Source organism: Stegostoma tigrinum, chromosome 30 (assembly GCF_030684315.1).
Source record: "Stegostoma tigrinum isolate sSteTig4 chromosome 30, sSteTig4.hap1, whole genome shotgun sequence".
In the NCBI taxonomy this organism is placed as follows: domain Eukaryota; kingdom Metazoa; phylum Chordata; class Chondrichthyes; order Orectolobiformes; family Stegostomatidae; genus Stegostoma; species Stegostoma tigrinum.
In genome coordinates this window covers 473155-500509 of record NC_081383.1, presented here as the reverse complement: position 1 = coordinate 500509, position 27355 = coordinate 473155, and the positions used below count along the sequence as shown (strand labels likewise).

General features: G+C 46.1%; 1 protein-coding gene across 1 annotated transcript in view; it reads right to left on the bottom strand.

The window, feature by feature from the left end:
• The window catches only part of LOC125465861 (homer protein homolog 3-like), an 85963-nt gene that overhangs the window by 33774 nt on the left and 24834 nt on the right, over positions 1 to 27355 (bottom strand). Inside the window, exons 2-3 of the mRNA XM_059638420.1 lie at positions 14981 to 15208; positions 14471 to 14559 (exon numbers count right to left, since the gene is read on the bottom strand). Of these exons, the coding sequence (XP_059494403.1) occupies positions 14471 to 14559; positions 14981 to 15208 (317 nt within the window). The remainder of the gene's footprint in view (positions 1 to 14470; positions 14560 to 14980; positions 15209 to 27355) is intronic.

The window sequence follows — 27355 nt, the reverse complement described above, 5'->3', positions numbered from 1 at the left end:
TTAGAAGCCTTTCCCCAATTAGAAAATAGTTTATGCCTCCATTCTTCCTACCAAAGTACATAACTTCACACGTTCCCACATTGTATTCCATCTGCCACTTCTTTGCCCACTCTCCTAGCCTGTACAAATCTTTCTGCAGCCTCCCTGCTTCATCAACACTGCCTGTCCCTCCACCTATGTTCGTATCATCTGAAAACAGCAACAATGGCCTCACTTCCTTTTTACAGATCGTTAATGTATGATGTGAATAATTGTGGCCCCAACATTAACACCTGGGAAACTCCTCTAAGTCTCCAGCAGCCATTCTGAAAAACATCCCTGGATCCCCAATCTCTGCCAGTGGTAAGGACACGGCCTGAGACCTCCCCAATCCCACCCAGCGACTTGGGACTAAGATTCCACTAACATTCTTAGCCTTAGTGTGGAATGTTGTGCAGTAATCATCTGGAGAGCTCTCTTTCTGGAGGAAGCCCCCAACAGCATGGGGTTCAAGTGTTGGCGCTCACAGTCCTGCCCAAATGGGTATGGGTAAAGCTTTTCACTTAAGACCCTCTGGGTCCAGGAGTTGCTCGAAGTTAAAGTTGTTTGTAGGGTCAGGGGTCTATTTCCCTTTCGTAAATACATTCTGACTTTGCTTGATTAGATTATGATTTTCTAAATGTTCTGCTATTACTTCCTAAATAATTGATTCCAGTATTTTTCCAACAACAGATGTTAGGCTAATCAATCTATAGTTAACCGTTTTCTCTTCACAGATTCTGCCAGACCTGCTGAGTTTTTCCAGCAACTTCTGATTTTGTTCTAGTTTTCTGAATTATTGAAGATTATTCATAAGGGCCACGTGTTTTTGCTGGTACAACAGGTTCTCATTTATTATGTCAAAAAGATCCAACCTTCACTAAACGTCTCCTTAGCATCAATCAAAGGCTGATCATACCATCTAAACGGAGAGATTGTTTCGGCAAGGAAATCATTTCCTTTACTCTGGGACTCTGATATTGAGAGAGATCGGTATTCCCGAATCAGTGATATAAGAAAACAATAATCTACAAACCATCAATGATACATTCACTGAGAATGGGCCTCAGTTTAAATATTTTGAAGGGAAAGGTTCTCGACCAGCTTGCGCCTGCAACAGAACCCTGAGCCCGTGACCATCAAAATCCACAGCAAGCCCCTGGACAACGTGGATCATGTCTGCAATAGTCTCCTTTCAGTGTGAGCAGTCATTGAAGCCAATGTTAGATTTCATTACCAATGCGACACTGCAGCCTATGGACTCCTGTGGAACACCCTCCTGCATACATCAGAAACATAGACCACATATAGCAAACCCCTCAAATTGACTGGCAGGAAAGACATACCAACTAATTGTCCTCTCCCAGGCCAATATTCCCAGCTGTGATGCACGGGTCATGTTATCCACATGCCTGATACAAGTGCTCTACTCTGAAGTCTGCCATGCTAAGTGATCAGTAGGAGGGCAGAAGAAACACTACAAGGACACCTTGAAAGCTTCTCTAAATACATGCAGCCTCTCACCGATGTATGGGAATCGCTTGCCGTAGAATGCACAAACTAGTGAAGAAACATCCATGAAGATGCCAACCATTTCTAACTTCATTGAGTGAAGCACAGGCGGACCAAGAATATGCCGCGGAAACAGAGCATCCCACATTCCCACCTCCTCATACACCACCTGCCCTTCCTGGGGTGAGCCTGTAGTCTAGGATTGAACGATTCAACTACCACAGAACCACTCCTCCCTGGATGGAAGCAAGTTATCCTCAACCCTGAGGTATTGCCAAAGAAGTAACCCAGGAAATCCAACGATGTACCCTATGGGAATTTGACCAGGTTAAAAGTCTGGGAGCATTGGTGATTAGTCACAATTACTGCAAAGACTGAACTGGTTAGAGACATTTTTAATCTCCCTGTTCAGAGATGTTCTGACATTCCTCTAGACAGGTTGCCTTTCTTTTTATTCATTCATGGGATGAAGGCATCACTGGCCAGGCAACGTTTACTGCCTATTCCTAATTTCCAAGAAGGCAGTTAAGAGTCAACCACATTGCTCTGGGTCTGGAGTCACACAAAGGCCAAACCAAGTAAGGATGGTAATTTCCTTCCCTAAAGGACATGAGTGAACCAGATGGGTTTTCCCAACAATTCGCAATGGTTTCATGGTCTTCATTAGATTTTTATTGAATTCAAATTTCACCATTTGCCATGGTAGGATTCAAACCCAGGTCCCCCAGAACATTACCCAGGTCTCTGGATTAACAATCTAGTGATAATACCACTATGTAGTCACATCCCCTGAACCAGGGCCTCTTGGCCCAATGTGGTGGACACTACCACTGTACTACAGGTCAAAATATTATCGCAATTTCTTCTACTATCACTGATCAATGACCCTTACGGCATAGTGGTAGTGTCCATATCTGAGTCAGGGGGTGTGTGTTCAAGTCCCCCTCCCACAATACTCACACCCTCCCTTGATGTTACCCCCAATTATCCTTCATTCCTTCCAAAATTACCACTCACCAGCCCATAATTAACACTCACTTCTTCCAAAATCACCCCTCATACCCCTACAATTGTCCCTTAATGCCCAACTGCCCCTACAACTACCCTTCATGTCTCCCTAGTTATCTTCCCCCCCAACCATCACTACTCACTCCACCCTCAGATCCACTCCTCCCTCCATCCTACAATTAACTCTCACTGTCCAAACAATTAACCCTCATGTCCCTACAATTACTCATCACCCACAATTGCCCCCTCACTTCTCCCCTCAACTAGCCTTTTTACTCCTCCTCACAATTATCCCTCACTCCCCCTCCACAATCAAACCTCCCTAATCATACCTCATCCACCTCTCCCCCCCCAAGTACCCCTCACTCTCTCCCCAGTCACCTCTCCACTATCCATCAGCACTGACTCCACCCAAACAATTATCCCTCACTCCTCCCTTAATCAACTGTTATTTCTGCCCATCATCCCTTTCACTTTCTCCCAAATACTCCCTCACTCTATCCTGAGTACCACTCCCCACCCACAATTATACCTCACTACCCCCACCAATTATCCCTTATCCCCTCCCCCAATTTCTGCTCACTCCCCCTCCTCCTCTCCCAGTTGCCCTTCACTCCTTGATCTTACCACAATTACTCCTTCTCACTCCTCCAACCCACCCCAAAATTGCTCCTCTAACTGCCCTTAACATTAACAACCCGACCCCCAGCCCAGTGTCTGTTTCTGAGATTTCTCAGAGCTACAATTATGAAAAGCAAAGCTGAACTGAAAAGCTCAGCTGTTGTCCTGGTTTTTAATCCCCAATTGGGCTGAGTGTCTTGTGACATTCAAAAGTCACATGTCTGAGAATCTGTGTTACACAGAAACATTATCTATGCCAGTGGAGGAGGGAAGGGAAGATATAAGTCAATGGATCACAGCCTGAGAGACAGATGGAGTGAGATAATGAGAGAGAGAAAAGAAGAGGGAGAGTGGGAGAGAGCGCGAGGGGTGTAGTGAGAGAAAAGGACAAAGGAAAAGGCCGGGATTAAAACAGAGGTAATGATCAGGACAGTGGGGGTGAGAGAGGGTGAGAGAGAGAGAGAGAGAGAAGAGAATAGAGAAGAAGACAGGAAGATAAGAGCAAGAAGCAGAATGGGAGTCACAGAGAGTTTGATCAGGAGTCTGCTGTTTCTGACACAGTGAGTCCTGAGGAGACAGATTATAATATCTCTCATTGTGTGCACAGAATTCCACAGATTCAGATGAAACTTGTGGCTGCTGCTTGCAGTCCCTGCACTGGGTGGACGCCTCATCTCAAATATCAGCGACTTAAAATTGTCAGATTCTCAGTGCTCTCTGTAGTTTGTTCAGACCTAATAAGTGCATAACTTGTGTTCCATACAAATCTTACAACTGACTAGAGATATACCTCTATAACTCAGCATTATGGAAGCAGAACCCCTTACTGCATCAATAGGTCAGACAGCGAGGGGAAATTAACCAGGCTTCCTGCTCCTGATTATTGACCTCTGACTCCGTCCCTCCAGGAACCTCTGAACAGTGACCAGGAGCAGGAAACCTGGCTGATTTTTTTTCTCAAATGTAGGGGTGAATTTATCATTTTCTTCTTCTTTGGCAGTCCCTCAGGGTTGTGGGTAACTTGTTTCCAATCTAGGAGGAGGATGGGCAGGGTTATGCGGTGGCGGAATCTAATCCTGGAGCTAGAGATGGTTTTGGTGGGGTGGGAGTGGAAGCTCTGGATTCTGTGCACTGTTTCCACAGCCTGTGGGGGTTGGCCTGCATGTGCTCCACTCGATGATGCTCAAAACTAATCATGGAATCCCTACTATGCAGATAGATGCAATTCAGCCCATCAAGCCTGCACCAACCCTCTGAACAGCATTCCTCCTAGTACCCCAACTCCATCCTTGTAACCCCACATTTACTACAGCTAACCCACCTAGCCGGCACAACCTGGACACTATGGGCAATTTGGCATGGTCAAACCTGCACATCTTTGGACTGTGGGACAAAGCTGAAGTACCCAGTGAAAACTCAAGCAAGCACGGGGAGAACATGCAAACTGCATAGACTTGCTTGAGGGTGGAATCAAACCCCTGTCCCTAGCACTGAGAGGCAGGAGTGCTGACCACTGAGCCACCACTGTGAGGCAGGAGTGCTGACCAATGAGCCACCATGCCAGAAATGTCTGGCGTCTTCACGAATGCTTCTTCCCTATTTTGGTCATTCTAGCTGGGATGTTGCATTTGTTTAGGAAGAGTTTCAGGGTGTCCTTGCAGCATTTCCTCTGCCCTCCTGATTATCACCTACCATTGCAGAGCTCAAAGTATAGCACTTGTAACAGGCATGCCTATAGTGTGGCATACCCATCACAGCTGGGTGTGCATGACCAGTACCACAAAGGTGGAAGAGGACAGTTATATTGGTATGCCTTTCCTGCCAATGGATTTGCAGAATTTTGCAAAGACAGTTCTGGTAATAACTCTTCAAAGATTTGAGAGGTCTGCTGTACATAGTCCACGTTTCTGATGTATGCAAGAGGGTGGGAACTACAGTTGCTCTGGAAAACGTGAGCCTGCTGCTGGTTTTACACAACTGGATTTTGAACTCACTGTTCCTCCGGCATCTGAAAGCTACACTAGGGCATTTGAGTTGATGTTAGATTTCATCAACAATGTCTGTTCCCACCAAGATGAGACTCCTGTGGTATGGGAAATGATTCATATGTCCAACGGCTCACTGTGAGTTTTGATGGTTAGGCAGCAGTTTTGTGTGACAGGAGCAGATTGGTAGAGAACCTTTATTTTCCATATGCTTAGTCTGAGGCCCATTTTTTCATACACCTCAGAGAATATGGTGACAATGGCTTGGAGCTGGGCCTCTGTGTGCACAGACCCAGGTGTTGCCTGTGTACTGCAGCTCAAAGACAGACATTAGGGATGGCCTTGGTTCTGACCTACAGGTAAAGATTGGAAAGTTTCCCATTCGTCCTGTCTTCTTATTACTATCCTTTCTGAGATCAACAAATTCACTCTGTTCACTACTAAAATTCTGAACTGCTGTTATGTGGGCTCCTACATAGCCTACAGTCTTTAACATCAAACTGCCAATGTTCCCCAGGACAAGCCACGTGTCATGGATTGAATCAACTAAACTGTTTATGCCATCAGATTTCTTCTACTGCTCTGTTTCCAGCAAAGTGTCCAATCATATTGCTGTTTACAGGCTGTGTACTATTGCGCAGCAATTCTCGACATTAGTTGTCATTTGCGTCATTCCTATTTCTCTCACAGGGCTTCCTTCACCTACTATCCACGGAACTTAAACTGCTCCCACACAATCATCTCACCGTGACAGAACCCAACCTCTGCGAGACTCCCCATCAAGCCTGCTCCCTGTACTAACCTGTGCTACAGCAAGTGAGTCCCTTACAGCACAGAGGCTATTCTGCCAATTGACATCATGGCAGCTCTCCTCAGAGCAATACCATTAGTTCTACTTGTGACTCTGCAAGCTACTTTCCTTCAAGTGTTCATTCTGTTTCCTTTTGAAATCACTGTCTCTGCTTTCACTCCTATCTTGGCAGCGAATTCCAACTCATTGCCATTCACTCCTGAAAAAAAGTTCATCCTCACATCCACAAACCCTGTCACTTCTGCCAGATTACATCACCTGACACTTCTCCCTACAAATTCCATCCACCACTTGCTTGCCCATTCCATAAGCCTCTGTTTCCTCTTTTGTGTGATTTGTATGATTGCCACTGTTTGTCACTTCACCAAATTTAGCACCATCTGCAAATATAGAGGTTGCTCTTTATTCCGATATCTTACTATCCGAACACAATCACTTCTCTGCTGTCTGCCCCATCTCCAGTTTTTTAAAGAGTCATCCAGGGATTCACTTGAGCCCAACAGCTTAAGCCCAATGTATGCATGATTTTTCCTGACCAGAGCCTCAACATTCCTCATCAGTCAGGGATCCCTAAACCTGCCAGCTTTTCCCTTCACCCTAACAGGGACATACTGTCAGCCTCAGCCTCCTCACACCAAAACCACTTGAGCAAAGTTTCAGCACTTCCACTCTCACAGTGGCCCTGCTCCCTTGTACACCTTTACCTTGCCAGTCGTCCTCCTCACAGAGTCTCTTTGTTTTTGGTCAGCGGAGGTTGGGTGTATTTATTTCCCATTTAGACTTTGTCAGCAGAATAAACAGAATATCCAACTAAAATCAAGAAAGTATTTTTTTGCGTTTCAAACATTATACATAGAAGAACTTGGATTATTACTGCATCATAAGTCTTAAAATTACATTCAAATCTACTTTGTAATGAGACAAAATTGGATTCCGATGCACAGAAAGAGTTATGAGGAGGACCAACTAAAAGCTTCATAGGGGTAGCTTTTAAGAGGGAACTTAAAGGAGGCGAAAGATTGGAAAGTGGACAGGTTTAGAACATAGAACATTACAGCACAGTACAGGCCATTCAGCCCTCGATGTTGTGCCGACCTGTCATACCGATCTTAAGTCCATCTAACCTACACTATTCCATGTACGTCCATATACTTATCCAATGACTACTTAAATGTACTTAAAGTTGGCGAATCTACTACCGTTGCAGGCAAAGCGTTCCATTCCCTTACTACTCTCTGAGTAAAGAAACTACCTCTGACACCTGTCCTATATCTTTCACCCCTCAATTTAAAGCTATGCCCCCTCATGCTCGCCGTCACCATCCTAGGAAAAAGGCTCTCCCTATCCACCCTATCTAACCCTCTGAATACTTTATATGTCTCAATTAAGTCACCTCTCAACCTTCTTCTCGCTAATGAAAACAGCCTCAAGTCCCTCAGCCTTTCCTCGTAAGACCTTCCCTCCATACCACGCAACATCCTAGTAAATCTCCTCTGCACCCTTTCCAAAGCTTCCACATTCTTCTTATAATGCGGTGACCAGAACTGTACGCAATACTCCAAGTTCGGCTGCACCAGAGTTTTGTACAGCTGCAGCATTACCTCTTGGTTCCGGAACTCGATCCCTCTATTAATAAAAGCTAAAACACTGTATGCCTTCTTAACAGCCCTGTCAACCTGGGTGGCAACTTTCAAGGATCTGTGTACATGGACACCAAGATCTCGCTGTTCATCTACACTACTAAGAATCTTACCATTAGCCCTGTACTTTGCCTTCCGGTTACTCCTACCAAAGTGCATTACCTCACACTTGTCTGCATTAAACTCCATTTGCCACCTCTCAGCCCAGCTCTGCAGCTTATCTATGTCTCTCTGTAACCTACAGCATCCTTCGTCACTATCCACAACTCCATCAACCTTAGTGTCGTCTGCAAATTTACTAAGCCATCCTTCTACGCCCTCATCCAGGTCATTTATAAAAATGACAAACAGTCGTGGACCCAACACCGACCCTTGCGGTACACCATTAGTAACTGGTCTCCAGGATGAACATTTCCCATCAAATACCACCCTCTGTCTTCTTTCAGCAAGCCAATTTCCGATCCAAACTGCTATATCTCCCACAATCCCATTCCTCCGCATTTTGTACAACAGCCTACTGTGGGGAACCTTATCGAACGCCTTGCTGAAATCCATATACACCACATCAACTGGTTTACTCTCATCTACCTGTTCGGTCACCTTCTCAAAGAACTCAATAAGGTTTGTGAGGCACGACCTTCCCTTCACAAAACCATGCTGACTATCCCTAATCAAGTTATTCTTTTCTAGATGATTATAAATCCTATCCCTTATAACCTTTTCCAACACTTTACCAACAACTGAGGTAAGGCTCACTGGTCTATAATTACCAGGGTTGTCTCTACTCCCCTTCTTGAACAGGTGAACCACATTTGCTATCCTCCAGTCGTCTGGCACTATTTCTGTAGACATTGATGAGTTAAAGATCAATGCCAAAGGCTCGGCAATCTCCTCCCTGGCTTCCCAGAGGATCCGAGGATAAATCCCATCTGGCCCAGGGGACCTACCCTTCTTCACCCTCTGTAGGATTTCTAATACCTCTTCCTTGTGAACCTCAATCCCACCTAGTCTAGTAGCCTGTATCTCAGTATTCTCCTCGACAATACTGTCATTTTCTAGAGTGAATACTGTTGAATAATATTCATTTAGTGCTTCCCCTATCTCCTCTGACTCCACACACAACTTCCCACTACTATCCTTGATTGGCCCTAATCTTACTCTCGTCTTTTATTCCTTAAATACCTATAGAAAGCCTTAGGGTTTACCCTGATCCTATCCACCAACAACTTCTCATGTCTCCTCCTGGCTCTTCTGAGCGCTCTCTTTAGGTCTTTCCTGGCTACCTCGTCGCCCTCAAGCACCCTAACTGAGCCTTCACATCTCATCCTAACATAAGCCTTCTTCCTCCTCTTGACCAGAGATTCCACCTCCTTCGTAAACCACGGCTCCCGCACTCTACAGCTTCCTCCTTTGGAAAGGGTGCAGAGGAGATTTACTAGGATGTTGCACTCTACAGCTTCCTCCCTGCGTGACAGGTACATACTTATCTAGGACACACAGGAGCTTTTCCTTGAATAAGCTCCACATTTCTAATGTGCCCAGCCCCTGCAGTTTCCTTCCCCATCCTATGTTCCCTAAATCTTGCCTAATCTCATCGTAATTGCCTTTCCCCCAGCTATAACCCTTGCCCAGTGGTATGCACCTATCCCTTTCCATCACTAAACTAAACATAACAGAATTGTGATCGCTATCATGAGGGATTTCCAAAGCTTAGGGCCTAGACAGTTAGAGATGATTGTTAATGGTGGAGATATTTACAACTGGACACAGTGCACTGAATGCCAGAAATAAAACACAACAGAGATCCTGGATACAGAGTTAGGGAGGAAAGAGGCTTGAAGAAATTTGGACATAAACAAGAGAATTTTACATGGGAAGAAGTACCAGATTAGGAGCCGAGACACTGTTGCTAAGCATGGCAGCAATGTATTACAAGACGTGATCTGCAAAATTATTTTTAAAAGGTCTAAACCCATTTCAAGCGCTCAAATCCAGTGACACAGAGAACAGATTATTAGCCTCACTCTCTATCTAATCCTGTGCTGTCCCTGTCCTAAAAGTGTTGGATGTGGATACTGTAGAGCGAGTTTATTTTCAGTTTAAAACAGTAGAGGAAGCTTTACTCTGTAGCTAAGTCCATGGTGTCAGTTCCTGAAGTGTTTGACGGAGACAACGTAGAGAAGCTTTATTCTAACTCTCAGCTGACCCTGCCATAGGACTGCTTGATGGAGACAACGTCGAGGAGGCTTTACTTTCAATTTTAAAAGTACAGGAAGCTTCGTTTTGTATCTGGAACAATGTTGTACCTGTCCTTGGAGTGTTTGATAGGGGTAGTGTAGAGTTAGCTTTACTCTGTATCTAACGCTGTGTTGCCCCTAATCTGGAAGTGTTTGATGGGGGACAGTAAAGACAGAAATTTACTTTCTATTTCAAGTAGACATTACTCTGATACTAACCCTGTGCTGTCCCTGTCCTAGGGACGTTTGATGGGGACAGTGTGCAGTAACATTAATTTCAGTTTAAAACAGTAGAGAAAGCTTTACACCCAATCTAATCCTGTGGTGTCCTGATCCTGTGTGTGTTTGATGTGGACAGTGTGGAATAGATTTGTAGGTTCATACAGTGCAGAAAAGGCCCTTTGCCCTATCGAGCCTGCAACAACATAGCTACCACTAAACTAAAACAAAGTTGCTGGATAAGCTCAGCAGGGACTGGCAGCATCTGTGAGGGAGAAAACAAAGTTAAACATTTCAGGTTCGGTGATCCTTCCTCAGAATTGGGAACCCAGACGTGAAACATTAACTCTGTTTTCTCCTTCACTTTGCTGTCAGACTTACTGAGCTTTGCCAGCAATTTTGTTTTTGTTCTGATTTACAGCATCCACAGTTCATTTGGTTTTAACTACCACTAAAGGTGTGCTAATCCCAATTTCTTGCACTTGTACTATATTCTTGAATGTTATGATATCTGAAGTACCCAGTCAAATTTTTTTTTAATGGTTGCAAGAACATAGAACATTACAGCATAGTACAGGCCCTTTGGCCCTCCATGTTGTGCCGATCTGTCATACCAATCTGAAGCCCATCTAACCTACACTATTCCATGTATGTCCGTATGCTTATCCAATGACAACTTAAATGTACTTAAAGTTGGCGAATCTACTACCGTTGCAGGTAAAGCGTTCCATTCCCTTACTACTCTGAGTAAAGAAGCCACCTCTGACATCTGTCCTATATCTTTCACCCCTCAATTTAAAGCTATGCCCCCTCATGCTCGCCGTCACCATCCTAGGAAAAAGGCTCTCCCCATCCACCCTATCTAACCCTCTGAATACTTTATATGTCTCAATTAAGTCACCTCTCAACCTTCTTCTCTCTAATGAAAACAGCCTCAAGTCCCTCAGCCTTTCCTCGTAAGACCTTCCCTCCATACCGGGCAACATCCTAGTAAATCTCCTCTGCACCCTTTCCAAAGCTTCCACATCCTTCTTATAATGCGGTGACCAGAACTGTACGCAATACTCCAAGTTCGGCTGCACCAGAGTTTTGTACAGCTGCAGCATTACCTCTTGGTTCCGGAACTCGATCCCTTTATTAATAAAAGCTAAAACACTGTATGCCTTCTTAACAGCCCTGTCAACCTGGGTGGCAACTTTCAAGGATCTGTGTACATGGACACCAAGATCTCGCTGTTCATCTACACTACCAAGAATCTTACCATTAGCCCAGTACTTTGCCTTCCGGTTACTCCTACCAAAGTGCATTACCTCACACTTGTCTGCATTAAACTCCATTTGCCACCTTTCAGCCCAGCTCTGCAGCTTATCTATGTGTCTCTGTAACCTACAGCATCCTTCGTCACTATCCACAACTCCACCAACCTTAGTGTCGTCTGCAAATTTACTAAGCCATCCTTCTACGCCCTCATCCAGGTCATTTATAAAAATGACAAACAGAAGTGGACCCAACACCGACCCTTGCGGTACACCACTAGTAACTGGTCTCCAGGTTGAACATTTTCCATCAACTACCACCGTCTGTCTTCTTTCAGCAAGCCAACTTCCGATCCAAACTGCTATATCTCCCACAATCCCATTCCTCCGCATTTTGTACAATAGCCTACTGTGGGGAACCTTATCGAACGCCTTGCTGAAATCCATATACACCACATCACCCAGTTTACTCTCATCTACCTGATTGGTCACCTTCTCATAGAACTCAATAAGGTTTGTGAGGCATGACCTACTCTTCACAAAACCATGCTGACTATCCCTAATCAAATTATTCTTTTCTAGATGATTATAAATCCTATCTCTTATAACCTTTTCCAACACTTTACCAACAACTGAAGTAAGGCTCACTGGTCTATAAGGTTTCTAGCCCTCACTACCTTCCCAGACAGTGTATTCCAAATTCCCAGCACCCACAGTGAAAACATTATTTTAAGAAATCCCCTCTGAATCTCCTGCCCTTAACCTAAAACTATACCTTCTTGTGATTGACCCCTCAACCAAGGGGAACAGCTGCTCTTTATTCACCCTGTCCATACCCCTCATTGTCTTATACACCTCACCATACCCCTCATTGTCTTATACACCTCAATCAGGTAATCCTCGCTCAGTCTTCTCTGATCTAAAGAAAACAATCCAAGCCTATCTAGGCTCTCCTTATAGTTCAATTTCTCCATCCCAGGCAACATCCTGGTGAACCTCCTCTGTACCCTTCTACGGCCATCGCATCTTTCCTGTCGTGAGGTGACCATATTGCACACAGTACTCCAGCACTATGGCCTAACCAACACTCTGTACAACTCCAATATTTCCTCCTTGTGCTTATACTGTATGCCTCAAGTCTTGAAAGCAACCGTCCCATATGCTTTCTGAACTATCCTATTCCTGTGCTCTGTCCACTTCAGGGATCTGTGAATAATTCCCAAAGATCCCTCTGTTCCTCTAAGCTATCCAGTGTCCTGCCATTCATAAATACTCCTTCACTGTGTTTCTTCATCCAAAGTGCATCACCTTGCACTTATCAGAGTTAACTACCAACTCTGCCACTCGTCTGCCCATCTCGCCAACCCATCTATATCTTCCTGTAACCTACAAACATCTTTGCTATTAACCAATCTATCAATCTTGATGTCATCTGCAAATGTGCCTAACATTCCCCTCACATTTTCATTAATATCATTTATGTATGCAAAAAACAAAAAGAGTCCCAGTATTGAACTTGTGGTACGCTGGTGCACACCAGCCTACAGTCACTCAAACAGCCTCTACCCACGCCCTGTGTCCCATTACTAAGGCAGTTTCTGATCCATCTGACCAAGTTTCCTTCAATTCTACGTGCATTAACCTTCTCAATCAGATTCCCATGTGGGACCTTTGTCAAAAGCTTTGCTAAAATTCATATAAATTACATCAACTGATTCACACATTTGATCACATTTTCAAAAAGTTTAATAATTTTGTTAGTTATGGATCGGAAATTGGCTTGCTGAAAGAAAACAGAGGGTGGTAGTTGATGGGAAATGTTCATCCTGGAGACCAGTTACTAGTGGTGTATCGCAGGGGTCGGTGTTGGGTCCACTGCTGTTTGTCATTTTTATAAATGACCTGGATGAGGGCGTAGAAGGATGGCTTAGTAAATTTGCAGACGTCACCAAGGTAGGGGGAGTTGTGGATAGTGACAAAGGATGCTGTAGGTTGCAGAGAGACATAGATAAGCTGCAGAGCTGGGCTGAGAGGTGGCAAATGGAGTTTAATGCAGACAAGTGTGAGGTGATGAACTTTGGTAGGAGTAACCGGAAGGCAAAGTACAGGGCTAATGGTAAGATTCTTAGCAGTGTAGACGAGCAGAGAGATCTTGGTGTCCATGTACACAGATCCTTGAAAGTTGCCACCCAGGTTGACAGGGCTATTAAGAAGGTGTACAGTGTTTTAGCCTTTATTAATAGAGGGATCGAGTTCCGGAACCAAGAGGTTATGATGAAGCCGTACAAAACTCTGGAGCGGCCGCACTTGGAGTATTGTGTACAGTTCTGGTCACCGCATTATAAGAAGGATGTGGAAATTTTGGAAAGGGTGCAGAGGAGATTTACTAGGATGTTGCCTGGTATGGAGGGAAGGTCTTACGAGGAAAGGCTGAGGGACTTGAGGCTGTTTTCATTACAGAGAAGAAGATTGAGAGGTGACTTAATTGAAACGTAAAATAATCAGAGGGTTAGATAGGGTGGATGGGGAGAGCCTTTTTCCTAGGATGGTGACGGTGAGCACGAGGGGGCATAGCTTTAAATTGAGGGGTGAAAGATATAGGACAGATGTCAGAAGTAGTTTCTTTACTCAGAGAGAAGTAAGGCAATGGAATGCTTTGCCTGCAACGGTAGTAGATTCGCCAACTTTAGGTACATTTAAGTTGTCATTGGATAAGCATATGGACGTACATGGAATAGTGTAGGTTAGGTGGGCTTGAGATCGGTATGACAGGTCGGCACAACATCGAGGGCCGAAGGGCCTGTACTGTGCTGTAATGTTCTATGTTCTTTGACCTCCCTCTGACAAAGCCATACTGACTATTCTTAATTAACCCTTGCCTTTCAAAGCGGGTATTAATTCACTTCAGAATTTTCTCTAATACTTTCCCTACCATTGAAGTGAGACCCACCAGTCTGTAATTTCCTGGTTCATGTCTACCGCCCTTCTTGAAAAGTGGAACCATGTTAGCCGTCCTCTAGCACTTCCCCTGCGGCCAGAGACGAATTAAAAAGTGTGACAGAGCCCCTGCAATTTTCTGCCTAGCCTCCCACAGCAGCCTGGGATTCATTTAATAAAGGCAACGAGATTTGTCCATTTTTAAAGCTGACAGAACCTCCAATACCTTCCCATTTCCTATGTCAAACTGTGCAAATTTCTCACAGTCCTTTTTCCTGAATTCCGTAACTACATTCTCCTTTTCCAGAGTGAAAACTGGAGAGAAGTATTCATTTCACACCTTTCCAATATCCTGCAGCTTCACACACAGGTTGCCCACTTGATCCCTAATGGGTGTTACTCTTTCCCTCAGTAACCTCTTACCTTTAATGTATTTATAAACTATCTTAGGATTTTCCCTAATCCTGTTTGCAAGTCCTTCTCCATGCACCCCTTTATGCTCTTCTAATTGCTTTCTTATTTTCCCTCCTGCATTCCTCTAGGGTCGCAGCTGATTTGCTCCCTTTGGACTTGCCAAAAGCCCTTCTCTTCTTCCTCATCCAGTCCTGAATTGTCATGGATGTCCTGGGTTCTCTAAACTTATTGCTCCTATATTTCCCCATAAAGGGTACGTGATAGACCTGTACTCTCCCCGGTTCCTTTTTGAATGTCATCCATTGCTCCACTGTATACTTACCCGCAAGCAACTGTTCCCAGCCAACTTTAGCCAGATCTTTCTTCATTTTAATAACATCTGCCTTCTCCCAATTCAAAGCCATCTTTTGCAAACCACCTTTTTCCTTGTCCAAAACAAATTTGAACCATACCACATTGTGGTCACTATCTCCTAAATGTTCTCCCATTGCCACACTGAACACATGTCTGGCATCTTTCCCCAGCACTGTGCCATCCCTTCTAAGGCCTTCTATAAATTAAAACAAAGAGCTCCTCTGGATACATTTCAAGAAATCTGCCCCCTTTAGACCCTTAAAACTGTGACTATCCCAATTTATGTTGGGAAAGTTGAAATCACCTAGTATAATTACACAATTATTACTCCTACACACCTTTGTGAACTGTCTACATATTTGGTCCTCTATTTTTGATGAGTCTTTGGGACCCTATAATACACTCCCAGTAAAGTAGCTGCCCCGTTAACATTCCTATGTTCTACCCAAAAGCTTCTTTTGAGGACCCTTCCAAGATATCATCTTTCCTTATTGCAGTAATTGAGTCTTTAATTAACAATGCAACACCACCACCCATTTTACACCTTCTCCTGTCTTGTCTGAAGATCCTATAGCCCGGAATGTTGAGTTGCCAGTCCAGCCCTTCCTTCAACCATGTTTGTGTGATAGAAACAATATCATACTTCCATGTGTCAATCGATGCCATTAACTCATCAATCTTACCCATTACACTCCTAACAGTAAAGACCAACCAGCCTTGCCTTACTCTCTTGACACTCAACATAGCTCAACTCACTGTGACTTGCTTCCTCTGCTGTAAAAGGAAGGAGCTTCATCTACTCTTTTCAACTGCAAGTGAAGTATTGGTCTGTATCTAACCCATGCTGTTCCAGTTCTGGGAGTGTTTAATGGGATCAGTGTAGAGAGACCTTTACTGTGTACAGTCAGTTCTGATTAAACGTGATTGTTCCATTCTTGTCCAATCTGGAAATTAAGAAAATCGTGCAATAGTGATGCCATTTAAATTAACCGGGCCGGAATCACATTACAGGTAAGGAAAGTTGGCATTCTACAGGTAACAGTCTGAACTCTTCAATCACATTAAAGCCAGTTCATATTGAAGAAACATGTTATAGCAGAACTGACTGTACTGAAGCACATGCTGAACCTATTCTGTGAGTATTTGTTGGGCACAATGTACAGGGCACTTTAGTTTCAGTTTAAAAGTGTATAGGCAGCTTTACTCCCATTCTAAATCTATGCTATACTAATCCTGCGTAAATTTGATGTGGACAGTGATGGATTTCAGTTTGAAAGAAGAGGCAGCTTTAATTTCAGTTCAACAGTGCAGAGAGCGCTTTATTCAATCTAACCCCCTGCTGTCCCTGTCCTAGCAGTGCTCGATGGGGGCAGTGTAGAGCCTTACTCTGTGTCTAACCCAGTGAGAGATATGTCTGATAGCACTGAATTCAATTGCAATTGTCACTAGGGTTCAACAATCAATTCTTGCGCTACTTTCAACAGAATGTGAGGTGGTCAGAGTGGTTTTACTGGATTATTATTTGAAAAAAACTGGTTGTTTTGTGAGGACATGTTGGACAGACTGGAATCAGAGATAATGGGAACTGCAGATGCTGGAGAATCCAAGATAACAAAGTGTGAAGCTGGATGAACACAGCAGGCCAAGCAGCATCTTAGGAGCACAAAAGCTGACGTTTCGGGCCTAGACCCTTCATCAGAGAGGGGGATGGGGAGAGGGTTCTGAAATAAATAGGGAGAGAGGGGGAGGCGGACCGAAGATGGATAGAGGAGAAGATAGGTCAAGAGGAGAAGATAGGTCAAGAGGAGAGTATAGGTGGGGAGGTAGGGAGGGGATAGGTCAGTCCAGGGAGGACAGACAGGTCAAGGAGGAGGGATGAGGTTAGTAGGTAGGAAATGGAGGTGCGGCTTGAGGTGGGAGGAGGGGATAGGTGAGAGGAAGAACAGGTTAGGGAGGTGGGGACTAACCTCATCCTGCCTCCTTGACCAGTCCATCCTCCCCGGACTGACCTATCCCCTCCCTACCTCCCCGCTTATACTCTCCTCTCCACCTATCTTCTCCTCTGTCCATCTTCGGTCCGCCTCCCCTTCTCTCCCTATTTATTTCAGAACCCGCTCCCCAACCCCTTCTCTGATGAAGGGTCTAGGCCCGAAACTTCAACTTCTGTGCTCTTAAGATGCTGCTTGGCCTGCTGCGTTCATCCAGCTTGGTCAAACTGGGATTGTTTCTGCTGGATTTAGAAGAGTGAGGGGTGTCATGATTTGATTTATTGTCACATAAGCAGAGATACAGTGAAAAGCGTGCTTTCCAGACAATTCATACTTCATATAAGTATATTTGGGTAATAGAACAGAAAGCAGAACCTAGCGCTACAGAGAAGGTGCAGAGAAAGATCAATTCTAATATACAACAGGTCCGTTCCCAAGTATGGTAACAGCAGGGAAGAAGCTGTTCTTGAGTCCATTAGTACGTGTTTTCTAACTTTTATATCTTCCCACCGATGGATGAGGGTGGAAGAGAGTATAACTGGGGTGGGAGGGGTCTTTGATGATGTTGGCTCCTTTCCTGAGGCAATGAGAAATATAGGCGGAGCCAATGGACGAAAGGCTGGTTTTTGTAACGGACTGGGCTGTGTTCGTGACTCTGTAATTTCTTGCAGTCTTGGGTAGAACTATGAGTCCCTATAGGATGCTTTCTATGGTGCACCTATAAAAACTAGTAAGAGTCATTGAGGACATGCCAAGTTTCCTTATTGACAAGATAATGTGGAAAGGATGTTTCCTCTGTTGGTCAGTCCAGAAGACTTTTTGAGAGGGGAGAGAAGGCAATGTTCAGATAATGAAATTTTTTTTTTCCTCTTAGAGGGCTGTGCAACTTTGGAACTCTCTGCCTCTGAAGGTGATGGAGGTCAAGTCATTGAACATATTTGAGACAGAGTAAGATTGATTGTCCTGCCTATTTACCTGCCTAGTTATTGTAGGTCAATGAGATTGTGAAATGTGAAACACAAACAGATCAGCCATGATCTTATTGAATGGGGAAGCAGGCTCGAGGGGCTGAATGGCCTAGATGCATCTAATTTGTTTGTTTCAGCCACTGGAATCACATCTGAAAACACTGACATGGAGGAAATCAACACTAGCCATTTGCAGGCCTTTCAGAGATGATCCCAGTCACAACGTTTAATTACTAAGTTATTTTAAACTTTAGTGATCAGTCAGGCATCATAATGCAAAGATTGGAGCTCCAAACTGAACTGGGGCATGGGTTTGAGTGTGTGTAAAGAGTAAAGTCTGAGTAATCAGACTGGTTACTCCACTCCCTCAGTCTTTGGATGCTTGAATTCATGTCTGACCTACAAATGGATGAGCAAAATAAGAAAATATTAATTAATTTGGGCGAGAGAATAATTTAAAAATCTCAAGAGATTAGAGGGGAATGGGCAATGAGAAGAGTCCTAGTAAAAGCAATTAAGACCTTCAACAAGCATTTTTGAAATACAGTTCGATCATTTCGAGCAGAAGCCCTCTGTGAGGTGTTCTAGTTTTGGTTAGTGAAGGTTATCAGAGATTGATCCGAAATTCAGAACACAAAAAATCCAGGCTTTCACTGCCAGTGCAGTACTGAGGGACGACAAAACTGTCTAAGGTTCAGGGCTGAGCGAGCACTGCACTGTAAGAGACACTGCTTTTCTGATGAGACATTAAACCAACATCCCATATGCCCAGGTGAGAAAAATCCAATGGCACTATTTAGAAAAAACAGCCAGGGAATTCTACAGGCCAAATAATTATTTGTAAATTGACATTACAAAAACTGATCAGGTCATTATCATATCACATCCATCCAATCTGCTCTGCGTCTCTAACTGTCATCTTTGCCATTCCTTCATTTCACTATTTCTGGCCTCACTGCCCTTCTCTCTCCATCTCCATCTATTTATTTTCACATTCTATTTTTGTCTCCCTCAATCACTGTTTCAACCCCGTCTCTTACTTTCTGCCTCTATATCTCTCGCTGTCCCTATCCCTTTCACTGGCCATCCATAAAAAGGTAGGAACAGGAGACAGACATTCAACCCTTCAATCCTGCTCCACCATTCATTATGACCATAGCTGATCATTCAACTCAGTCTCCTGTTCCTGACTGCCCCACTCTTTGATCCCTTTAGCCTAAGAACAATACCTATCTCCTTGAAAACATTCCATGTTTTGACCTAAATCACTTTCTGTGACAGAGAATTCCATAGGCTCCCCATTCTCTGGGTGAAGAAATTTCTCCTCACCTCAATCCTAAATATCCTACCCCATATCCTTAAACTGTAACCACTGCTTCAGGACTCTCTGGGAACATCCTTCCTGCATTTATGCAGTCTAGTCCTGTTAAATGTTATATATTTTTATGAGATTTTCCCTCATTCTTTTACACTCTAGAGAATATAATCCTAAGTAGAAAAATCCAAAGAACTGCAGATGCTGGAAATCGGAAACAAAAACAGAAATTATTGGAAAAACTCAGCAGGTCTGGCAGTATCTGCAGGGAGAAAGCAGAGTTAACATTTTGGGTGCCGTAACCCTTCTTCAGAGTAAGACATTGGACCCAAAGCACTAATTATGCTTCCTTTCCACAGATGTTGCCAGGCCTACTGAGTTTTCCGTAGTCCTAACTAGTCCAGTCTCTCTTTATTCGTCAGTCTTGCCAGCCAGGAATTGGTCTGGTAAACCTTCATTGCACTCCCTCCATTGCCAGAAATCATCCCTTTTAGGATAAGTGTGCAAAACTGCACACACAACTCCAGGTGTGGTCTCACCAACAGCCTGTACAATTTTAAAAAAAATTCATTCACAGAATGTGGGCATTGCTGACCAGGCAGCATTTATTGCCCATCCCTAATTGCCCAGAGGGCAGTTAAGAATTAACCTCATTGCTGTGGGTCTGGAGTCACATGTAGGACAGACCAGGTAAGGACAACAATTGCTTTCCCTAAAAGGAAAGGAACCAGATGAGATTTTCCAACAATCAAAAATGGTTTCAAGGTCTTCATTAGGGTCTTAATTTCAGATTTTTATTGAATTCAAATTCCACTTTTTGCCCTGGCAAGATTCAAACCCAAGCCTCCAAAACATTAGCCTGGATTTCTGGATTAAATGTCTACTGATATTACCACTAGACCACCACCTTCCAAGACACGCCTGCTCCTGTACTCAAATCCTCTCGCTACGAAGGCCAACATCCCATTTGCCTTTTTCACCATCTGCTGAAACCGCATGCTTACTTTCAGTAATTGTTGTACGAGGACACCCAGGTCTTGTTGTACCTTCTTCTTTCCCAAACTATCACAATTCACTTAATAATCTTTCTTCCTGTTTTTGCTACCACATCACATTTATCCACAACATACCACATATCCCATGCATTTGCCCACTCACTTTTCCAAATCCCACTGAAGCATCTCTGCATCGTCCTCACTGTACACTCACCCACACAGCTTTGTGCCTGCAAATTTCCAGAAATCAGATTTAGTTCCCTCATATAGATCATTAATATATACTGTGAAATGCTGGGGACCAAGCACTGATCCCTGAGGTACTCCAACAGTCACTGTCTGCCACTCCCGACAAGAGCCATTTCTTCCTCGGCACAACATCGAGGGCCGAAGAGCCTGTACTGTGCTGTAATGTTCTATGTTCCTCCTCTTTGTCTCCTGTCTGCTAATCAGTTTTCAAAAGCCTTCTGCAAAGTCTAAGTAAATCATGTCCACTGCCGTCCCTTATCAACTCAGCGAGTTAGATCTTGAAACATTCTAGAAAATTTGTCAAGTAGATTTCCCTTTTGTAAATCATGCTGATTCTGATGAATCCCGCCACTGTTTTCTAAGTGTTCTGCTATCAAATCTTTTATCGTAGATTCTAGCATTTTCTTCGCTATCAATGTCAGAGTCACCTGTTTTCCCTCTATCTCTATTGTATAAATAGTGGGGGTTAATTTGGCTCCCCTCCAATCTGTAGGTACTGTTCTAGAGTCTATAGAATTTTGGTAGATGACCACCAATGCATCATTATTTCTATGGCCCTTCTTTAAGTATTCTGAAATGTAAACTGCTGGACCCTGGGCATTTGTCAGCCTTTAGTCCTATCAATTTCATCAACACCATTTCCCTATGCTTACTGATTTCTTTCAGTTCCTCTGTCACAAGACCATGTGTTCACCAAGATTTTTGGAACGTTATTTCTGTACTCTTTTGTGAAAATGGAACCAAAATATGTATTTAATTGGTCTATCATCTCTTTCTTCTCATTATAATATTACCTGTTTCTGACGGTAAAGGATTTTCATTTATCCCTCACTGATCTTTTACTCTTCACACATCTATAGGAGACTTTTACAAGCAGTTTGTATGTTCCCTGCAAGTTTACTTATAATCTGCTTTGCCCCTCTTAATCAATATATTTGTCCTCCTTTGCTGAAATCTATAAAGCTGCCAATCCTCAGGTCTGCTGCTGTTTTTTGCCAGCTTATATGCCCCTTCCTCAGATCTAATGCTATCCCTAACTTCCCCAGTTAGCCATGGCTGAGCCACCTTTCTGAATTTATTTGTGTCAGACAGGAATAAACAACTGTTGGAGTTTCTGCATGCACTGTTTCAAAGTTTGCCATTGCTTATCCACCATCATTCCTTTAAATTTTCCAATTTATCATGGCCAACTTGCAGCTCAGACCATCATAGTTTCCTCTATTTAGATTCAGGGCGGCAGTCTCAGAATCAACAATGTCACTCTCCACCATAATACAGAATTTTATCATATTATGATCACTCTTCTCCAAGGGGACTTGCACAGCTATATTGCCAATTATTCTTTTCTCATAACACAGTGTAGGACTGCCTGTTCTCGACTTGGATTCTCAATATCTTGTTGCAGAAAACCAGCTTGTACACATTTCAGTAATCCTAATTTATGGCATTCTTAGTGAGTAGAATTGCCCAATCTCTTTGCAGATTTAAAGTTGGCCATAATTACAGTTGTAACTTTATTGCTTGGTGACTCTCATTTCTTTTCTAATGCCTTCTCTAACAATACTGATGTAGTTTGGGGAAACTATTGTTGTCTGCCTGCTGGTGGTGAGAATCTCATACGGCAGCACCGCAGCTAATTATGTCATTGCTAGAGAAGCAGCTCTTTGCTCCACTTTTTCTGGCTTCTTGGAGATTATACTGAAACTGGAAGCAAACGTCCCTGAACTCATCCTCTCTCTTTCGCTCTCTCTATTTGTCTCCATTTCTATTTCTTTCTCACTATCTCTAGTTCACTATTAGACAGAGAATCTTGATTGGCGCAGGCTTGGAGGGCCGAAGGGCCTTTTCCTGTGCTGTAGGTTTCTTTGTATCTCAATTTGTTTCTCAATCTCGCTATATTTTCCCCTCTCTCTGCTTGTCTCACTTTCTCTCTCCCTTTTTGTCCGTAAGAAATAGGAATAGGAGTTGGCCATTCAGTTCCTCAAGCCTACTCTGGCATTCAACAGGATCTTGGCTTATCCAGCATTCATCCTGTCCACTTCCTTCCCTTTTCCCCGTAATCCTCGATTCTCCTACTGATCAAGAATCTATCTCAAACTTAACTGTCCGTAAAGACACTGCCCCACAGCTTGGCAAGTGAACCCTTAAAAAGAAGAAATTTCTCATCTCAATCTTGAATTGGCACCCCTTTATTCTGAGATTATGTTTCTGATCCTAGACATGGTGTTTGTGATCTATATGGAATCCAGTAAGGTGTTGAACATGGCAGACTGGTTAGCAAGGTTGGATCACAGAGTACAGTAAGAACTAGCCATCTGGATACAGAACTGGCTCGAAGGTAGAAGACAGAGGGTGGTGGTGGAGGGTTGCTTTTCAGACTGGAGGCCTAAGACCAGCAGTGTGCCACAAGGATCGGGGCTGGGTCCAATGCTTTTAGTCAGGCAGCACAGTGGCTCAGTGGTTAGCACTGCTGCCTCACAGCGCCAGGGACCCGGGTTAGATTCCGACTCGGGTGACTGTCTGTGTGGAATCTGCACATTCCCTGTGTCTGCGTGGGTTTCCTCCGGATGCTCCAGTTTCCTCCCGCAGTCCAAAGATGTGCAGTATAGGTGGATTGGCCATGCTAAATTGCCCATAGTATCTAGGGTGGGTCTGGGTGGGATGGTCTTCAGAGGGGGCAGTGTTGACTTGTTGGGCCTAATGGCCTGTTTTCCACGCTGTAGGCATTCTATGATACATATTTGGATGTGAACAAAGGAGGTATGGTTAGTAAGTTGTCAGATGACACTAAAATTGAAAGTGTACGGACAATGAAGGTTATCCCAGAGTGCAACGGGATCTTGATCAAATGGGCCAAGGAGTGATAGATGCAGTTTAATTTAGATAAATGTGAGGTGCTGCATTTTGGAAAGGCAAGTCGGGGCAGGACTTATACACTTAGTGGTAAGGTCCTGGAGTGCGTGTTGAACAAAGAGATCTTGGAGTGCAGATTCATAGTTCCAGGTAAGTGGAATCGCAGGTAGATAGGATATTGAGGTGGTCAGTACACGGAGTACAGAAGTTGGGAGGTCATGTTGCAGCTGTACAGGCTGTTGGTTAGGTCACTTTTGGAATACTGCAATCAATTCTGGTCTCATCGTAATGGGAAGGATCTTGTGAAACATGTCTTCAGAAAAGATGTTGCCAGGGTTGGATGGTTTGAGCTATAGGGAGAGGCTGAATAGACTGAGGCGAGGTCTTTTTGCTGAGATGGGAGAGTCCAAAGCTGGAGGATGTAGGTTTAAGTTGAGAGGGCAAAGACTTAAAACTCACCTAAGGGGCAACAACTTCAGACAGAGAATGATGCATGCACAGAATGACCTGCCAGAGGAAGTGGGAGAGGCTGGTACCATTACAATATTTAAAAGGTCAGAAATCAGATAACACCACATTATAATCCAACAGGTTTATCTGAAACCACAAGCTTTCCATGCATAGCCCCTTTGTAAGCTGAAGTGAGAGAAAAGCACACAGACAAAATTTATAGGTAGAGAAATCAAACATCATACAAATGGTGGTGAGTGCGGTGTAAAATAATAAGTCTCTGCAGGTGATCAAAGTGTCAAGGCTGAGTAACATGCAAAGGGCTGACCTATAATCTGACTGAGGCAAAGACAATTATAAACAATAAAAATAAGGTGGTGTCACTCCTCTGTATGCCAGTCTCTCTTGTCCTTCTCCTTTACGCAGTCTACTAACACTCTCTCTCTCTCTCTGTCTTTTCTTTCCTCTTTCCCTCGATATTTTTCTGTTCACATTTCTCCTCTTAGATCTCTCTATCTCTTTCGTTTTCTGTGTTTATGTTCTAAGTCACTTGCTGGCTTTGGTGACAGTTGGCCATCGCCATTCCATTATAAAATCCCACAGCACTGGATCTTTCTCACAGCTGCTGCTGGTATTTTTAACCGACCTCACACAATCCCCCCCATCGCCCCACACACACTCATCTCCCCCACCGTCGCACATTCCCCCCCCTCACACTCCCAGTCACCCTCTCCCTCTCACCCTACCCCCTCACTTCCCTCTCTCACTGTTCCCCCCATCACACGCGCTCTCTCCCCCTCACCCCTAACGCTGCCCCTCACACTCTGCCCCCCGACACACACTCTCCCTCCAACTTATTCTCCGCACTCACACTCTCCTCCCCCTCTCTCTCCCGCGCCCCCCCGCTCGCTCTCGCGCTCTCTCCCTCCCCCCAACCCCCGGCACTCTCGCACTCGCCCACTCTCCCCCGCCCCTCGCTCACGCACTCTCTCCCTACCCACCTCTCCCTCCCCCCTCACTATCCAACACTCCCTCTCTTTCCCCCCATTCTCCCACTCTCCTCTCTACACCCCCTCACTCTCCCACTCTCCCCCCACTCTCTTCGCCCCCTCACTCTCCCTCTCTTCCCCCCCCACCAACTCTCCCTCTCTTCCCCCCCACAACTCTCCCTCTCTTCCCCGCCTCACTCTCCCACTCTCCCTCTCTCCTCGCCCTCACTCACCCTCTCTTCCCCCCCCCAACTCTCCCTCTCTTCCCCGCCTCACTCTCCCACTCTCCTCACTTCCCCCTCCCTCACTCTCCAACTCTTCCCCCCCCTCACTCTCCCACTCTTCCCCCCACCTCACTCTCTCCCTCCCCCTCACTCTCTCCCTCTCTTCCCCCCCCTCACTCTCTCCCTCTCTTCCCCCCCTCCCTCACTCTCTCTCTTCGCCCCCCTCCCTCACTCTCTCTCTTCGCCCCCCTCACTCTCTCCTCTCTTCCCCCCCCTCACTCTCTCCCTCTCTTCCCCCCCCTCACTCTCTCCCTCTCTTCCCCCCCCTCACTCTCTCCCTCTCTTCCCCCCCCCTCACTCTCTCCCTCTCTTCCCCCCCCCTCACTCTCTCCCTCTCTTCCCCCCCCTCACTCTCTCCCTCTCTTCCCCCCCCTCACTCTCTCCCTCTCTTCCCCCCCCTCACTCTCTCCCTCGCTCCCCCCCTCACTCTCTCCCTCGCTCCCCCCCTCACTCTCTCCCTCGCTTCCCCCCCTCACTCTCCTCCCTCGCTTCCCCATTCACTCTCTCCTCTCCCACTCTCCCCCAACCCTCACTCCCACTCTCCCCCCACCCTCACTCTCTCCCACTCTCCCCCCACCCTCACTCTCGCTTCCCCCCCTCACTCTCTCCCTCTCCCACTCTCCCCCCCCGTCACTCTCTCCACTCTACCCCCCCTCCTCTCTCCCACTCTACCCCCCCTCACTGTCTCCCACTCTCCCCCACCCTCACTCTCTCCCACTCTCCCCCACCCTCACTCTCTCCCACTCTCCCCCCCTCACTCTCTCGCTCGCTTCCCCCATTCACTCTCTCCCTCGCTTCCCCCACTCACTCTCTCTCCCTCTCCCACTCTCCCCCCAACCCTCACTCCCACTCTCCCCCCACCCTCACTCTCTCCCACTCTCCCCCACCCTCACTCTCGCTTCCCCCCCTCACTCTCTCCCACTCTCCCCCCACCCTCACTCTCGCTTCCCCCCCTCACTCTCTCCCTCTCCCACTCTACCCCCCTCACTCTCTCCCACTCTAACCCCCCCTCACTCTCTCCACTCTCCCCGCCCCACTCTCTCCACTCTCCCTCGCTTCCCCCCCTCACTCCCACTCTCCCTCGCTTCCCCCCCTCACTCTCTCCCTCGCTTCCCCCCCTCACTCTCTCCCTCGCTTCCCCCCCCTCACTCTCCCTCCCTCGCTTCCCCCCCCACTCTCTCCCTCGCTTCCCCCCCTCACTCTCTCCCTCCCTCCTCCTCCCCCCCCTCACTCTCTCCTCGCTCCCCCCCTGCACTCTCTCCCTCGCTCCCCCCCCTCACTCTCTCCCACTCTCCCCCCCTCACTCTCTCCTACTCTACCCCCACCTCACTCTCTCCCACTCTCCCCCACCCTCACTCTCTCCCACTCTCCCCCCACCCTCATTCTCTCCCACTCTCCCCCCACCCTCACTCTCTCCCACTCTCCCGCCACCCTCACTCTCTCCCACTCTCCCCCCTCATTCTCTCCTCGCTTCCCCCCCTCACTCACTCCCTCGCGCCCCCCACTCACTCTCTCCCTCGCGCCCCCACTCAGTCTCTCCCTCGCTCCCCCCCTCACTCTCTCCCTCGCTCCCCCCCTCACTCTCTCCCTCGCTCCCCCCCTCACTCTCTCCCTCGCTCCCCCCCTCACTCTCTCCTCGCTTCCCCCCTCACTCTCTCCTCTCGCTTCCCCCCTCACTCTCTCCCTCTCCCACTCTCCCCCCCCTCACTCTCTCCCACTCTACCCCCCCCTCACTGTCTCCCACTCTCCCCCACCCTCACTCTCTCCCACTCTCCCCCACCCTCACTCTCTCCCACTCTCCCCCCCTCACTCGTCTCGCTCGCTTCCCCCATTCACTCTCTCCCTCGCTTCCCCCACTCACTCTCTCCCTCTCCCACTCTCCCCCAACCCTCACTCCACTCTCCCCCCCACCCTCACTCTCTCCCACTCTCCCCCCACCCTCACTCTCGCTTCCCCCCCCTCACTCTCTCCCACTCTCCCCCCACCCTCACTCTCTCCCACTCTCCCCCCACCCTCACTCTCTCCACTCTCCCCCCACCCTCACTCTCGCTTCCCCCCCTCACTCTCTCCCTCTCCCACTCTACCCCCCCTCACTCTCTCCCACTCTAACCCCCCCTCACTCTCTCCCACTCTCCCCGCCCCACTCTCTCCCACTCTCCCCCGCTCACACTCTCCCTCGCTTCCCCCCCTCACTCTCTCCCACTCTCCCCCCCTCACACTCTCCCTCGCTTCCCCCCCTCACTCTCTCCCTT